Source organism: Ahaetulla prasina, chromosome 2 (assembly GCF_028640845.1).
Source record: "Ahaetulla prasina isolate Xishuangbanna chromosome 2, ASM2864084v1, whole genome shotgun sequence".
NCBI classification, from domain to species: domain Eukaryota; kingdom Metazoa; phylum Chordata; class Lepidosauria; order Squamata; family Colubridae; genus Ahaetulla; species Ahaetulla prasina.
The window spans coordinates 229085104-229100477 of NC_080540.1; the positions used below are offsets into that span (position 1 = coordinate 229085104).

A 15374-nucleotide genomic window follows, 5' to 3' on the forward strand; every position below is an offset into this window, starting at 1 on the left:
AAGTTGAGGACTAACTGTAAGATGAAATAAAAATGTAATTGGAGATGGAAGAAAATAAAGCCTGTGGAATATGATTGTCTGCAGTGAGAAAGAGAAGGAAACACTACTGCCATTTTAGGGAAGGACCGGGAGCAAGGACTTTAGAAAAATGCAGGTGAAGTCTAGAATGGAGAAGGCTCACATCTTTCTAGAATCCTGATTCTCAGCAAGGTAAATGACTTTTCTCTTTATATCAGGGGTGTCCAACCTTAGCAACTTTAAAACTTCTGGACTTCAACTCCCAGAATTCCCCAGCCAACTTTAAGTCCACAAGTCTTAAAGTTGCTTTAGATACCGATAGCACCTGCCTCTATTCTGAGACTACAGATGTTATTGCCATCTGAAAGCAAATTTTTTTTTGGGGGGGGACCTCTCCTTTCCCTTTCTCTTGCATACTGTGGCTCATGTACCCAAAGTGGCTCTAAGAGAAAACAGGCAGTGGTACAAGATGTTGTTAAAGAGGTTCTTATAATGGAGGACGAAACAATTCTTAGTTGTCTCTGCTCAAATGAATCATACAAAAACCTAGACCACGTTTAATAATATTTTGTGCAGACCTATATTATTAATTAGATACAAAAAAATTACAGACCGTGACAAAGCCTGCATCTCTTATCTCTTACACAAATACTAACATTTGGCATTAACAGTTTGTATCCATAGCAACACTTTGAGAACAGATCCTTTTTTATAAACAGTAGTGTTTCAAATAAAGTCATGCCATTATGGGAATTTGGAAAGCAAAATAAAAAAAAAAGGGGGAATGGAAACAAATATTGCTAATTCACAGAAGTTCACAGTGTAATCATTATTCATTCTATAAAATAAGTCTCATAATTTTGAGTTACATCCAGCCCTTATAGCATACTATATCATCTTCTAGATGTTCTTGAAATATTTTCTAAATAAAGGTGAAATCCATTTTTTTTGCTAACTTAAATATCATGCATTGATACCACTGGCAACTGGTTTATGTCATCTCTGTTATTAGGATATATGAGAGCTGTCATAATAGCCAAAAATCATGAGGACCGTGTAAGTTCCTTCTCTGGCTAACCGATTTTATTAGAAGGCATAAAGCTCATAATGGGTGTCTGTAGCTCATAATATTTTATGCTTGTAAATAAAATTGGTTAGCCGGAAAAGGGCTATCAAACTCCTCCTTGTTCTCGTCAGAGAGAAATAAAGATATTTAGTGATCTTCTGAAGAATCAAACAATGACTTTCCTAATTCTCAGACACTATATGCTAAGGAGCTGCAAAGCCCCATACATTCAGAAGCTGCAGCTTAAGGCAAGACTGCTCTGTAACAGCTTAGACTCAATACACTCTGCCTACCTGTAGCAGTAGGTTTGTCCAAGCATTGTTTTGGTACCTCTAAGGTGCGCAGTTCCTCTGTGCTTGCATATTTCATGACCGTATTGATAGATGATAGAGTGCTGATGAGCTGAGAATTGAGAGAGCCTATTTGTGAGTGAGGTTCTCCAAAAGCTTCTGCTAGTTCAGCATAATTTTCAGCAAGGAGCATCTGCTGTTCTTGAACAAGCTTTTGAACCCGTTCAATGTAATGGTCCAGGCCGGTCCTTATTTCGGGCAGAGGAAATGGACTATCAGTGTCGGGGTTCCGTGAATCATCCACCACAGAATCATCCCCAACACCAATGCTTCTCGTGCTGGGTGGTGCAAGAGAAACCGGTGGTGGACCACAGGCAATGTTTCTCATTTTTAATCCAACTAGATAGTTCTCATGAATACTGATCTGACCTACTCCGCAGTCTTTGGTCTTTGTTAGAGAAGATTTATCAAAGCTAGCAGTGGTAGAAAGCAAAGTTCCTATACCAATGGAACGAGTTTTAGCAGCAGCATTTACATCCTTGACCCTACCATCTCCGACAGCCACCGTCTTCAACTCCACAGCCACAGTGTTTGTCTGCTTATCAGAAGTGCTCAACAAAGTATTGGTGCTGGAATCTGTCAAAGTTATCATTTCTGTGTTGGTGAATCCATCAGCCTGTTCTAATACTGTATTGGTTCCCTGGTTAATTGTACAAGGCACTGCCATGATTCCAGAGTTGGCTCTGCAAGCAGTCTCTGTGTTTGTGCTGCAAGTTGCAGTCTCTTTAGCTGGACACAATGTCAGATCCAAAGAGTCTCTATAGCCAAGTGACCACACTTCCTTGATTTGTAGTTGTGTCTTATGCAGGCTTAGGCTGTCCACCGATTCCTCTGTATTGACCCCAGCTTCACAGAAGCTCATTTCTGTGCCCACACATTTATTGTGGGTCTCAACATAACTCCCAATACAACGATCACACATTTCATTCCTCTCTTTCACAATCCACCAATTCATGGGAACATCTGGCCCCACAGCTGAACTCTGCAACATAGGCCTACACAATACACCAATGCTACTCATCTGGGGACTGTTCCCTACACAAGAATCAACAATGTCCACGTGGTTTCCCACCATTTGGTCTCTCGTTTGCATTTCTGTGCCTACTGCTTTGCTGAAGACAAGGGGCTGTGCCATTAATGCCTTGTCTGATTTTTTCCTAGAGCCAGCTGCCTGAAGCTCATGCTTTAATTTGATCATTTCCCTGTCGTAAGTGGCTTCCCTCAACTGAACCTCCAGCCGGTAGATTTTCTCTTTAAGGGATTCAATCATCTGATGCTGAAGTTCTATCTCTCTCTCAGCCTCAGTAGACAGACCAAGCATTTCTTCTGACACCCCAGCAATAAAATCTTTAGTCTTCACATCTGTTCCCACAGCTACATCCCTGTATGCCCTCGAAGCTCTGTTATATACCACAATATCATTCATGCTTTCATCTGCACCGACAGCAATTGACCTATTCTCTTTTGCTACATTTGCTTGATTGCCTCGCACAGAGGAAATATCATAACTGCTGTCCTGGATTTTCTTCTCCAGTGCTTGCACTTCAGCAGTCAACTGCCTAAACTCTTCTACCTGCTCTGTGCTATGCCCCACATTCCCTGTATCTTCTTCACAGTCTATGTAAAGCTCCCCCCCTCCTCTGACCGAAGACAGGTGCTTCCACTGCTCTGCATTTCCTGCACTGTAAGATCTCTTTCTGAAAGTGCCCATGTCATTCTGATTGACCATTCTTTGGCTTTTGAGCTTTGCCACCAGCTGTCTTTTCTCCTCCTGAAGTACTGAGATCTTAACCTGGAGCACAGGGATGGTTTTAACTTGCTCCTCCAGTTCCTTGAGATGTTTGAGGGCAATAGCCATTTGTTCCCTGATGTGTTGCAGGTGCACTGGGCTCACGTTGGTCACAGGTGTTGATACTCCTGAACTCAAGGGGCTATGCCGAATAGAACTGCCCAAAGAGGAGGCCAGATAAAGGTTACAATCTCCATTGCCTTGATAGCCATTCTGAAATTGCTGGCACATCTGATTCTGGCTACTGGATCCCACAAAAGAAGGAAGCGAGCCAGTGGATCCCATGGCTCCAAAACTGGAAAGCCTAGGCCTCCGACTTTCTCCAGGGACAGGCTGCATTGCCATTTTCTCCTGCTCCAATCTCCTACGTGTTTCCATGAGAGTTTTTGTAACTCGAAGGTTATGTCTAGGCAGCTGTGGTGAAGGAGGATGTAAGGGTTTGCTTTCAGGGATTGTTAGGAAGCTTGGAGAAGCTTCAAATGCCAAGGATGGCCTTGCAGAAGTTGTCCCTGCTAATTGGCTTTGGGCTGTAAAAAGTAAAGATGAATGTTTGTTTTCATCACTGTTGGATGAAGAAAGAGATTCATTTGATGTCCATCCACTGTACTGATTGGAAGCGATTTTGACAGGAACAAAAGGTGGTGTCACTTTCCGCTTCTTCTGAATGTTTAGTTTCTTAATAGTATTTCCCTTCTGTATATCTTCCACATACTTGAGAAAATCCAAATCAAGCTGGTAGCCATAAGGCGTCTCCACAAAATAGGGATCTTTCTGAATTTTGTCATCCTCCCCATTTATGGCATTTTCTTCGTTTTCTAAAAAAAGAAAAAGAAACAATGCAAAATTTAAAAACTTACTAGAAGTTAAAAATATAGAGATGCTGCTCAAATACCAGAACCAGTATATCATAGTCCCCTGGAGAATGCACTACATGTCTTGAATCAGTTTTTAGTGTAGACTCACATTTCATGTTAAGATTGGATCATCTAATTATAAGATACAAAATAAATGCATGCATTTGAGATGGGTTTCCATATAGCCATTTAAAAATATCACTGCTTATAATTAGTATCTGATAGTTCTGCATTGTTCTATAATGAAAGGTGAGATGGACCTGTGTTCTGTGGCAAACTGTATTCACACACACACACACACACACACACACACACACACACATCATTCCTGAATTTATAAATGGTAAACAGCCAAAAGAGAAATTTAACTCAATGTACTCAAATATAAAAGCAAAACAATACAAACACTGACTCTCTGTTTAGGAACAGTTTCATGTAGGATTGTTCACGTTACCTCGTTCATATTCTTATAGCATGCACATCATTTACAAGACAGTCGAAAATATCTCCGCTGAAACAGAAACTGCCAGCTCAAATGTCAGGACAGGATAGCTTCCTGCCGTCACAGGAGACACATGTTTCAGCAAAGCATTTCAAATTAAATTACAATCCATCTACAGTGCACCTTCAAAAAGAGCATTTATGCCTATGTGTGCAGTACGAGCTGCTCCTCACCCCCTCCGCCCCATTCCCCAGCCTAGACACACAATAAAAGCCTGTAAGCACTAACGGCAGAATTTTCATTTAATTAATACTACCTTTCCATTTCTTTTTTTGAGTCTGCACATACTTCTGTCCAAAGTCTACCAGGCTTTGGAATATTTCCTGCAATCATAGTTCCATACGTCACAGAAACTCTTTGCTTGCAAAATCCCTATCTCTCAACTTGCTCATTCTTCATCCCATAAAGGGAAAAATGTTTCCAGCATGAGTATAAATAAACAGATCACGAACTTTCATAGGCTAAGCATCCACCAATGATTTTATATTATTTTCTGCACTAGGGAAGGCCCTCCTCTCCCCCCATATTTCCTTTTTCCATTCCTTTTTGGTACATAGTTAGTTTTTTTTAATGGATCAGCCACCTTAAAAAAATCACAGTCCTATAGCTTTAATGATTTTTTTAAATTAAAAATTGTAATGTTAAGGATGACCCATTTTGATTTGTCCTGAAAAGAGTTACTGCCTGAAAATTTTAAGGCAACCACGCAAGCATTTAGAACATGAGGACGCAGAATAACAATGTAGGAAGGGACCTTGGAGGTCTTCTAGTCCAACCCCCTGCTCAAGCAGGAGACTTTATATCATTCATTATGATGTCTGAACAATGGACTAGCCAACTGGTTAATGAAAAAAATGCAAATAATAAAGGTTATACTTGGCTTAGCCATTTACCTTCTTCTGAGGATTTTATCACCCAACCTAGGGAAGGCTCAGAGGATCAAAGACAAGCACACTCTGTGCCTCACCAAATCACATTTTCATTTAATAAATATGACCTTAGACCCTTTCTCTATGCAAGCCTTTAATAAGTGGTTCAAAACACCATTTGCCATTCTTAGAGAACCAAATTTAAAAACAATGAAGTTGTTCCTGAAAGAAAACTCCCAAATACTTATCTATGTTTCAAGTGACATTTCTCCAGCTTGTTATGTGGGAAAACCTCTACATGCAAAATTAAACTAAGTCAGTGTAGTTAGTACTATAACCCATGAATTTTATAATACTGTATCTCTTCTTTTACATTCAAAATCACAATTTATGTTTTTTGAGGAGGCACCTTAATCACCAGGAAAACTCGCCATGAGGGAATCTTTACCTTAATTTCATTATTCATCTTAAATTCTCAAGCAATAGAAATGTATCCCATAGCAGTAAAATATGAATTCACTTCTGTTAAAAATTCATAAAAAGCAAGAAAATTATTCAGCAAACTCGACATAAATCCAGTGAATTAAAGTACTCAAATTATTGAAAAACTCTAGGAATGTGCATTTCCTGTTATGATAATCATATTGTCAAACTTGTTGCAGTAATAATATATTTTGGATTATATATGTTTTGTTTATCTTAAATATCTCATATTTTGCTCTGTGTCATAGTTTAATGAATTAATATCAGGATGAACTATATTGCTTTTCTTACAAAATTGCACAGAGTCATTTTTACTGAATCAAACAATTCAAGTGCTAAAACTTCATTTCATTTGTTTATGTTAACATTACTCTAATTAATTAACTTCTCTTAATTCATTAGAAATGTAATGGCTAGGCAAAATAATTTGCTTTTAAAGAGTTTTGTTTTACTTGCATGAAGACTTTTTTTTATAAATACTTCCTGCTTACTCATTTCTCCCTTTCTCAAATAAAAAAGGTTTACTGATGAAACTCAAATTGCTTATCTGTGTCACAAGTCACAAACAACTTCTATAGACTTTTGCTGCATGACATGATAAAATTAAATGGGACATCATTTTTATTTTATTTTTTTGGCAGGAGCTAAATCTCTGTAAAATTATTCAGTATAGTTAATATTTGGCTTGATAACCATTGGCAACTTCCCAGAAGCTCTAGGCTTTTTACTAGAAATAGTATTAGTTGAAAATACTTCTCAAGCATAATTAACAAATAACTTATTTGGCATAAGCACTATTGCTCATACTAGTACTTGTAGAATCTTGGTTGAGACATCACCAGAAAAGATCAGGATTATGTGCTATTTTAGGAAGTGCGGTAGTCTGGAACAGTAACAAGAGGCACTTATGTATTGCTGACATGAAAACTACATGAATGTGTCCATAAAATCACTAGCAATAGAACTTAGCTTGAATGAAACTACCTTACCTATTCAGAAGCAACATATTTTGTTCAATTGGAATTTATAGGTAATTGGATACAGGATTATGTCTTTCAGGGTCCCAAAATGTATTGTCTACACCAGGGGTATCTTTGAGGGATGGATCAGCATAGTAGTTCTCTTTGGCGGGCCAGCCGGGGGGAGGGGGCAGGAAGGAGACGGGACAGACACCTCCTGTAGCAGCACTCTGCCAGCCAGAAAGGGGCATTTTGGCCTGGACGGCCTCCTGAAGCATTTTACTGGCCAAAACAGGGTGTGGGGGGATGTTTTGGCCAGCAGAGTGCTGTAGGAGGCCGTCCAAGCCAAAAATGCCCCGTTTTGGCTGCCAGAGGCACCGCAGGCGGTCCTTTCCTATCTCCAGGCCAGTCCAGCAGGCCAGATTTAAGTACCTTGCGGGCCACATCTGGTCCATGGGCCTTGAGTTTGATACTTCTGGATGGTGATATAGTGACTTAAATTTATGAATTGGTTTCCCTCCCAAGTCAAATATTTTTTTACCAAGATGGAATAGTCAAGTATGTATTTGTAGGAATTCAAAATCTTCTGGTGTATACTAAGTTTAACAAATCTACAACATTTGTAGTGGAACTAGAAATACGTGATCCAGAAGAGCAGTTTCTAATACCGTAGTGATTAACAATCATGTTGCATTTATTAATTGTTATGCCCCTATGACGACCATCTAGATGCTTTTCTTGGATGTATGTTTTAGATCCTTTACTGGACAGTCCTAAATTCAATTCTGTACAATAATCAGATTAATTAAATGGAGTAAACCTCATCTATTTTCCATAGCCACCAATGTTTTTACATATTGAAATACATAAAACTGCAGGTCTATTTAGTGTTTACATTATTTTAAATATCTTGGCATCATTAGTTCAAGAACTGTTATCCCAAGAAAAAAAATATTCTTTTATAGTAGTATACATACTGAATTGTTTATAAGTAATGTACGGTCTTTGCATTTCAGCCCAATCTTCTGACTCTCAGCATTATATAACAGAGCAATGCATAAAAGAAAAAAGACATAAAGGCATAACTCAGGCAAAAAGGCTGCCACTAGGCAACCCAGTAGGGCCGCGGTGTGGCTCAGGCTGTTAGAAGCCTGTTATTAAAACACAGCTGCCTGCAATTACTGCAGATTCTAGTCCCACCAGGTCCAAGGTTGACTCAGCCTTCCATCCTTTATAAGGTAGGTAAAATGAGGACTCAGATTGTTGGGGGGGCAATAAGTTGATTTTGTAAATATACAAATAGAATGAGACTATTGCCTTACACACTGTAAGCCGCCCTGAGTCTCCGGAGAAGGGCGGGATATAAATGTAAACAAAAACAAAAAAAAGCCTAATAGAATAAGTTTATTTTGTGGAGGAAGTGACTGTATAAACCTCCAGAAAGAAAATTTAGGGCGTGAGGGCTACAAGAGAAAAGGGCAGCCATAGTACATATTCACCCTGAACTCATGGGGCATGTTCTTACCACATGGGCAGATTCAGTACAGGTAAGGCATGGCCTGATGTATCCTGGAGAAAGGTGACATCATAAGGTTTGAAGAGAAACATTTGGAAGTGAACCGAGAAATCTATTGGTGACTAGTGCAATATTAACAAAGCAAATAGATGCTTACAAATCCTAATGAGTATCTCTCTTAGAAGATTGAAATGGCCTCTTCCTGACACCATTTTAGAAAAAGTCAAAGGCTATTCCAAGATTTTGGAGCATGAATTAGTATAATGCAGCACCTGGGAATTGATTTATTTTTGATGATATTATGTTCATGATATTTATGTTGATAATTTGTATGTTTAATGCTAGTTTTATATTGACTGCTATGAACCGTCCAGCGTCTATGAATGAAGAATACAAACCATGCAATTAAATAAAAAACAATATTTTGATTACAAAATTTGGCCCATGTGCTTAAGTAGCATTACAATACACTTTCAGCTATCCTAAATCTGCAATTTTTAAATAATTGTTGTAAAGGCAATTAAAGAGTTTTTTTTAAAAAAATAGATATATTACATATTTACAGTAGTTTTTAAATAATTAAAACACCTCATATTAACAAATCAATGGTCTGGAAGAACAAGTATGGTTCTTATGAAATTTAGATAAGATTATTTCAACAAAAGATTTTAGGTTTGTTGGATAACTTTGAGAATATTTAGAAAAGGTGGATTGTCAACTTTATCAAGCTAGAAGTGTAAAATGATAAATAGAAGGCTTACACATATGGGCTTGCCTTCATTATTGTCATGTTTAATATTCATACATCTCTTGAGATGGCTGTGTGTGGAGAAATATGGTTTAAAGATGTGAATATAATTTTTGAATTTTGTACAAAAAAAAATAGAAGTTATTATATAGAAATTTACAGATTTACTGGGCATAAGAAAAAAGAGGAGTTGGAATCTGACTATTTTTCAGAAATTATGGTTATATCAGGTTCTACTAAGAGTAGTAGTATAAGAAATTGGAAAAATAGTAATATTCCAGATATTAAGGGCTGGATTCAAGAGATATTAACTTGCTATTGAGAAGGCATTTTTATCTACTAATAAAAATGACTTTTATTATGTTCTTCTTTGGCACAAACTTTGTGATATATTTGTAGTGTTAAATAATATTATTTTTAATGTAGATTTAGAAATTTGTTTGATATTAAAAGAATATGTGATATAAAGATAGTCTCTGCCCTTGATCTTTTTGCTAAGTCAGTTAGTTTTCTTTTTCCTTTTTTGTATTTCTTTTCATAAAATTTATGATAAATAAACTTAAAACAAAAAGGATGACTCTTTTGTGATGAAAATACAGGACCACACAGTTACAGTTCTATATACATCTTTTACTTTTAAAATAGCTCTTTGTTAATGTAATAGAAAAAATGGTAAGCATTATTCCATGTACTCAAGGTTTAATTCTGAGCTTAAAAATAGACCAGGATTTTCTAAGTTTTATAATATATTTGAACTGTATATTCTGTTCATTTCCTTCCATCCTTTTTCCATGCTGAAGAATTAAACAGAAAAGATCACACATTAAGTCAATACAGATGTTTATGTTGCTACTAAAAAGTAGGTGGGAGGCTACTTTAGAAAAGCTATGTTTTAAGGCTTTTTTTGTTCTAAAAAATTTTATGAAGAAAGAAGCAAAAAACTGAAGAGTAGTCAAAACATCTGAGAAATTGGCTGAGATAACAATTGTATAAGCATAAACATTAATCTCAGTGGGAATTACCACAAAGACAACCTACAATGTTTTCAAAATTCTGTTAATGAAGATATGAGATCTGCCAACCCAGTACCATTTTATAGTTTTTCTAGTATTCAGGCTTATCCAACACCCACCCCCAACCTATTTTAATACACATTTATATTAACTATACAGTGATTAATGAGTGAAAATGTCTTGTCCAATCAACAACACAGAACATTCTGACATATTATTGGTAGAGACCTGCATAACACACATGCTTAAAAAGTTAATTCAAGCATTCAAGTAGTTAAGTTAATTCAAGCATTCAAGCAGTGCTTAAAAAGTTAATTCAAGCATTTCCTCAAGGAAACAAATAACTAATAGAGCCATGGCAGTTGAATGCTCTTTCATAAAATTACAAGAATTTCTCTCTGATATACTTAAATAACCTCTAAACTCTAAAGATATTGTGGCTGGAATCCTAGCCTTCAATTTTGCACTGAGAAGATATATGTAAAAGTGGAAGAAATGATACAAGGTAAATATATAACAGAAAGAGTGCACATTTCATTACATCAATCAAATGAGCAGCAATTTATAAAGATAATTAGCTATTTTCCAGACAAAGGCCAAATACCAAAAAAGCTTACCTCAAATAGGAAAAATATGAAGAAAATTAATTCAATGAATTCTTCTATGCTTAAAGAAATCAGTTAATGTTAATATTTATAGGGGGGGAACATATTTAAAGGTGTAAACGTCAATACTTTGGAATGGAAATATTTCTATCCCTATGTCTGCATTCCAGCATACAAAAAGACAAATTCTTTAGATCTTCAGTGGCAAACCTTGCTATAACTAAGTATAAATGCCACTCACACTTCTGTATATATTTTTTTAAAACCCTACTAGAATGAAATGCACTAATGTAACACATATTCAACCATACAAAAACTGTGTGAATTAAGAAAGAAACTGGTTAAAACCAACGGATGAGTTTGGCTAAAGCTGAAGTTAGTTATAAATAGGCATTTTTCTTTGGACTAACAAAGTTTTACTTTGTATGAGAAAACAGTGCTATCTTTATGTTAAGAAATCACAGAGAGAAGCCTAGCTAGTCAATATGGGTATGAACTTCTCCTTTTCTTTTTGTATTTTAAACGTGAAAGCAAGCTATAAACAAAAACTTATCTAAATCTAGCATCACATCCCCCTCCTATCTGTTTGCTTTACTCACCATTCTGGGAAGAAGGGAATATTGCAATGTTTTCTTTGCAGGAACTTGGGTCTGGAGCCTTAAACAGAATATGTACTCCTGACACATAAGCAGGCAAATTGCCCAGGACTTGCTGCCGAGAATTTATTTATACTCATTTGGAATTTCCTGACAAAATTCTCTCCTCCTGCCCAGGCTTAGCTAATGGAGTTCCAATCCATTTTTTCTTCTTCACATGTTTCAACATGCAAATATTTGATGATTATAATTCAGAAGGTACAGATTTCTGGAGAAAATGTAATATGGCAGAATGCACACTGCGTAAGTCATAAAAAGTTAACTTTTCTGATTATATGAAACAAGCAAAATTGGATAAGAATGAAAGAAGGTGCCCCAGACCTGGATAAGAATGAATTCCGCCCCCCCCCCTCGATTGGCCTCATTCCTTACCCACTTGGCCCAACCTCCCAACAAGGGCAAAAAAGGCGGTACTGAAACATGCTGCTCAGAATAACTATCTCTCTTGTGATCATGTTATGTACAGCATTTGAATACTTTTGGTTTTCTATACCACAGGCAGTCTGTATTTTGCTCGTATTTGCCCAGCCTGGCTTATAATTTAAAAGCTAAAAATAAATACTTGACAAAAAGACTTCCTTAAGGATGTGGCTAAAGGGATGTGGCTAAAAGCATGGCAAACACATTTTATAAGACAAAAAAATTTGACTGGAAATAAAAGACGGGCCTTAATAAGGTCATCAACAATAAACCCTAACTACGTGCATTTTTATCTCCTAAAAACTGCTACATTACATTTATGACTTCAGGGAAAGAAATGGTGACCTAAGACTCCAGCTGGTGAATAGATTTGTAATTCATCTCTGGACAAAAAGAGGACTTGAGATTATTATTATTATTTATTGTTATTTTTACTAACTTTATTTGCTGCTCATCTCATTTTGAAATCACCTACAAGTGCTCCAGGCAGCCGCTTCTTGTAAGGAAATTGCCAGACAGTAGACTGACAAGTTGAGAACATGTGCAGCCAACTTTTTGCTCAAAATTGGACCTGTGCCTTCAAAAGGACAGTGGATTGCATACTTCTTTTCCTAATAATTTTCTAACCTGCCTTTATTATTTTTGATAAATAACTCAAAGTAGTGAATATATATAATACTTATTTTCCCCCCAACTTCAGTCCTGCGAAGTGAGGTGGGCTGAGAGACAATGATTGGCTCAAGGTCACCCATCTGGCTTTCATGTCTAAGCCAAGACTAGAACTCACAAAGTCTCCTGGTTTCTTGGCCAACAATTAATACACCAAACTGCCTCTCAACATCTTTAATGAATTTTTACTGATCAGGACTGAGCAACGAGGCTTTAAGGATTTGTTTATAGCTAAGAGATGGGTAAGGAAAGAAGACATCATTTGTTGTATTTTAAGAAGAGGTGATAAACTATTAAAATTGTTTATACTTGTGAGGAAGATGGGAAGTCACTTTTTTATATATTTCTTTTCTTCTTCACTGTATTATATTTTTTACTTTTCTGTTTTTTCTGTTCTGCACTTTTTTATTCTTTTTAAGTTTGCATTAGTTTTTATGTTTTTTAAGTGTAATTTTAATAACATTATTATAAAAAATAAATTCTGTTACATTTATAATTATATACCTAAAGCCATATAGCCTGTGTTCATAAGGCAGCAGTTATTGAAAACTGTTAATAAGGCAGATAGAAACAAAACTAATCCACCCATTTTAGATTAGTAAATAATTGACAATTTAGGTTTGCTCTTATAGCAGAGTTCAAAGTCTAGGAATTTCAAGAAATGTTCTGCCCCACAATCTGGCAGCATGTTTTTAACAGCTTTGGTTTGAAAAATATTGTCTTAATACTGTTTGCAAAGGACACCATATTCAATTAATTATGCTTTTGAGAAGTACTGCAAGAACCAACAAAATCAAATCATAATTATTTCCCCTCCAAAAATATTTCTATTTTCTCTCTCATATAGGATAACTCCCAGGTTATAAACAGGTATGGTAAATTCATAGAAAATTATTGATTTTTCCATTTTTTCCTATCTAGTCCATTAAACTAGTTTGCTGTCTGTTGCATAAAGGAACTGGTATCCAAAGGGTGGATAACAAATGTCTGCTTATAGAGTATAGACACCCTTATTTAATAAGGATATTTGGTTGGGGATGCCAATACAGCTTTCTTGGTATAAGAGACCACATGGAAGACACATCCCCTCCCACCTTTGAACAACATCCCCAAAACTATGCAGAGATAACTCTGTTCTCATTGCTACGTATTATGGTGGGTTGTTGTGCAGATGATTGACTGAAAAACAAACCACCTTTGCATGATTTGCACACAAGAGCAGAAGGGAGGTTGGTATTGCTCTCTCACATAAACATAATAATTGCTGATCCCAAGGTGGACCTGTAGTTTTATATACACTAAAAAAAAAACCTAAAATGCAAATAGGCTTTGTCCAAATGACAGAACGATGTTCAAATAGAGTTCATGTATGCAGTCACAGTAAACTTGTTGCTTGGCTCCATTAGATGTCAAAAGGTCAGTGAAACACCATATCAGCACAGCATAGATAACAGGAAGTATGCACAGGTACATTTTCATTTGTGCCAGCAGGAGAGGCTATTAATAAAAAGACAGCCAGAAATATAGAGAGCTCTCTCTCGCTACCAAGACCTGTGTCATATTCTGTTCTCTGGGGCCTAACACTTCTCAAGTTATTCTGTTCCTTGCTCAGGGGAGAGAGCTGCCTGTCTCTACTACTCATGGGGTGACTATCTTATGGAGAGTTAACTGAACAACCTTTTCCCCCAACTTTTAAATGCAGGACTGAGTTTTCCAAGCCTAGGTAAAGGGACACTTCAATGATTATTAGTTCCTCAAGATGCCGCGTAGTGCTATGTGTTGCTACCACAGACAAGGAAATGTTGGGTTCTAGCTTTCATACATAGAACATGCAAATCTGCCCGCCTGGTGGGAGATTCTGGTTCTTGGCATAGGCTGAGTGAGGACTCTGGGGAACCCATGAGTTAGTTTAAAAACTGCCTCATCTAACAATCTCCATTCCATTCACAATTTAAGAGACCTTTAAAATGTTTGAAGAGCGCTGTACTTTCTCCTCAAAACCTATTTAGAGTTTAAAAGGTAAAATGCACAGAGCAAGTACCACCATCATTTCCCCCCCTCTAGAGCCAGTACTGGATGATGATGATGATTTGCAAAGCAGAGGGTGAGATTGCTGATAAAAATTGAAATGCAAAGTAGTCTTGGGGGCAGCACACAGCAAATAACCAATAGAGCACAACAGAATGGAGCCAGGAAAGCAAAAACCATGCATCCCCACTTCCTTCTCCAGCCATGCCCACCAAACCACACCCACAGAACCAGTAGTAAAAATTTTTGAAACCCACCACTGGATAAATCCCTGAAGTTTTCTTGGCAACATTTTCAGAAGTGGGTTGCCAGTGCCTCCTTCTTAGCAATGAGAAGTAATAACTGACCTAAAATCACCCAACTGGTTGCAGAACTGGAACTCATAATTTTCCAGTTTCTAGTCTGGTGTCTTTAATCCCAACACCAAACTACCTCTCCACAAAAAAAAGTTTGTTTTTCTTTCATCGGCTCCAAGAGAAAGCAAAACAAACTCAGTACAAATATTGGACACAATTTTCCAACAACTCCTACAGTGACTAGGAATTCCAAATGTACATATCTCATTAAATTTCATGAAGCAGAAAGATGTCAAAGTTCATATTTTTCGCTCTTTTGGCTAGAATGCCTTCACATGCATTATTAAGGACAAATACAGACCAAGGTACAATAGATAGAGAATCAGATTTTGAAGCGTAACATTTGACTTTAAACCCTCTGAATCACATTTCTTAATCTTCTTATCACTGACCATGATTGTAAAGCATAAACTTGCTTCTTCCTCTTCACATCGTTTCCAGACCATCTTTGGAATCCCTTCTAGAACAAATCT

The 15374-nt window shown here is 36.9% G+C and overlaps 1 protein-coding gene across 5 annotated transcripts in view; it reads right to left on the reverse strand.

Annotated features, from left to right (window-relative positions):
• Positions 1–15374, reverse strand: part of KANK1 (KN motif and ankyrin repeat domains 1) — a 155103-nt gene that overhangs the window by 27374 nt on the left and 112355 nt on the right. For 4 of the 5 annotated variants that reach the window (XR_009153863.1, XM_058173127.1, XM_058173125.1 and 1 more), the window contains exon 3: positions 1378–4038. Coding sequence is in view for 4 of the 5 variants with exons in the window: in XM_058173127.1 (XP_058029110.1) it covers positions 1378–4038 (2661 nt within the window). In the remaining variant the exon portion in view is untranslated. Of the gene's footprint in view, positions 1–1377; positions 4039–11371; positions 11493–15374 lie in introns of those variants that run through there. The other variant, XM_058173129.1, reaches the window with a different exon arrangement.